The 2,517-nt window shown below is 37.9% G+C and overlaps 1 protein-coding gene across 1 annotated transcript; it reads right to left on the reverse strand.

The window, feature by feature from the left end:
* Positions 1-1,356: 1,356 nt before the first annotated feature.
* On the reverse strand, positions 1,357-2,266 carry LOC149256173 (large ribosomal subunit protein uL10c-like). The gene has a single exon (XM_089457385.1). It carries the CDS (start codon positions 1,859-1,861, stop codon positions 1,409-1,411), a length of 453 nt encoding a protein of 150 aa, XP_089313511.1. The 5' UTR covers positions 1,862-2,266; the 3' UTR covers positions 1,357-1,408.
* Between the last annotated feature and the right edge of the window lie 251 nt (positions 2,267-2,517).

The following is a 2,517-nucleotide window of genomic DNA, read 5'->3' on the forward strand; positions in this document are numbered from 1 at the left end:
GTTGTTTTCATACTATTCTTCCATGTCTGTAGATTTATCATCTCTGTTTCATGGACACCACACTCATCATCAATGTCTAGAAAATTGACTAAAAAATGCGATGGCTTTCTTCCCTCTTTGGCACCTTTTCTTGATCTTCTTAAAAAGGTTTTGGTATTCTTCTAGGTCAACAGTGCTAGCCACCTCAAATTTCAAGCTTCTTTCTTCATTTCTTTTGTAGCAAGATCATTTGTGTCTTTTGGGACAACAAAATCATCATCATATTTCAAACTAATGAATGTTTGAATTCTGTCACTCATCAATTCTGTCACTAATATATTCACTTATTAGATAAGAAAAACCCACATCATTACCTACTTGTGTAAGGTTGGGAATTTCCACAGGCTTTCCCCTTTGGTATGTAGTATCCACACTGTCTTTCGTGTCAGTAGCAGTGCTAACCTCTTCAAAGATTGGGCACACATCTTCTCTAACAAAAGCAATGTTACCATCATTTGGAACGTATCCTTTAGTCCATTTTCGTCTTCATTTTCTTCGATGCTTTTATGGCCTTCACAGCGATCAAGGAGACCTTCTTCCTGCAAGGCTGTTAATAAATCTACATATTTGTCTTCAAGTTCAAACCTCTTTGCTTTAGGACCCGAAAGGCCAAGAAAGCTTCTTGCAAGCTTTGTGAAACACGTTTCTGTAATATTACGGGCACCCAAATGTGAAAGTTTCTTGGCGTTTTGTTGAATGATATATGTAGGAAACACATATATGAAAGTTGTATCAAAAGTTCTTACAAGATAGTAGTTAGAGAGATTTTGTTTTTTTGGGTCAGGGGAAGTAAAGTGACATCCAGAGTGCTGATAAGCAGAAGGTTTCGTATAATTTGATTTCTTCTTTAAATATCGAATACCGATATTTTTCTTTAAAAAAAGGCCTAAATAACTGAAGAAGGCTGGTACACAATAGACATCAATCAATAGTCTTTTGAATTCAGGTAGCAATCCCTTGTATTTTGTTTTATGGCAAAAGTAAGTATGCCTTTTCAGGTACTTGGATAAGTGGAGAAATCTTCTCCAATGACTTGACATTTTTGTTATAGTACCAGCAGCTACATGGTCTAGTAGGCCTTGTATTTTGTTTTATGGCAACATTAAGTAAGCCTTTTCAGGTACTTGGATAAGTGGAGAAATCATCTCCAATGTCTTGACATTTTTGTTATAGTACCAGCAGCTACATGGTCTGGTAGGCCTTATTTACTGTTTAAGCCAGTAACACATACTTCATCTTAGACATGGTATTAACATTTTAAAATTTTATCAATTTAAAATATGGAAGTTATACACTACAGTATCCTGAAAGAAATTTATGGTACTTACAACTTAAGTGGAAAAAGCACTGGTTCTCACATTAGCAACCTCTATGAATTACTTGCATTTCCAGATTCTGCCTCTAGCTTCTGAACATAAGCCTTCAATCTAAACACCAAATCCCTTGCAGGAGCCTGAAGGGTGTTGATAAGTCCTATGACAGGACTCTGCAGTGAGCCCAAGATCTTGGCATAGATTTCTGCCCTTCCAGGCATGGTTTCCATGGCCTTAAACCCTTGGGGAGCATAAAACCTCCCTTCGAAAATGGCCCCTGTAAAATCATTCTCTTCAAGATTCTGCTGCTTCTGAAAGTTCCTGTAAGGCTTCAGGGCTGCCGAGATTTCTTCGGAATGGATGAACATCCAGGCATTCATTTCTTTCATGCAGGGCTTGAGAACCTCCCATTGGGTGCCCTCAATAGCCTTCCCCACAAGCTTATTCTTTGCCACAACCAACTTGGTGCTCTCTGGAAGGGATTTTCTAAGTTCCTGAAGTTGTTTCATGGTCTGTGTAATTGATGCCTGCTACTAGCTAGCAATTCTCCAGCTGTTTCTTCAATTTTTCAATGGTTTCTTCCTTCTTATTCCCGCTTATTGCGCATTGGATGTTGACCAAATGAGTGCCTCCATGAGAGTGGCTGCGGGGGTTTAGATCTTGAATTGGGTTGTGTCCCCAGAAATTGCTCCTTTGAGGCACTAAACATGTGGGTGATAATGATGACCCACGTGGTGTTTTGCTCGAATGTGACGATGGGTTTCGAAGTGAGATCACAGGAGCGGCATTGGTGACGTGGGTCAATGCCTGAATCTGGATACGCAGAAACTACTTTAAGAGCTTGGGAACATGGTTTTCGGGATTCAGGGATAAGGTTGAAGGATATGTTGACACTCTTTCTTGGATTAGCTCCTTTTTCACACACTGAAATTAATTGAGAGTTGGTATCCTCTTTTATTTTTCCAAATCATTGAGGAATGATTTAACGAAATAAATTTTAGTGGAAAGAAAAGAGATTTTATATTTCTTATTTAATTTTTCGTGGCGATATATTAATGAAATAAATTTTAACTGGGTTAATATGTGTCAATGGAGAATTAGTCCCTTGCATAAAAGATTAAATTGTAAGGAAGGTAATTGATATATGGTTTTATGTATACATTTA

This window comes from Pinus tabuliformis, chromosome 7, assembly GCF_031772625.1.
Source record: "Pinus tabuliformis cultivar Carrire ecotype Pingquan chromosome 7, CPIR1, whole genome shotgun sequence".
Lineage (NCBI taxonomy): Eukaryota > Viridiplantae > Streptophyta > Pinopsida > Pinales > Pinaceae > Pinus > Pinus tabuliformis.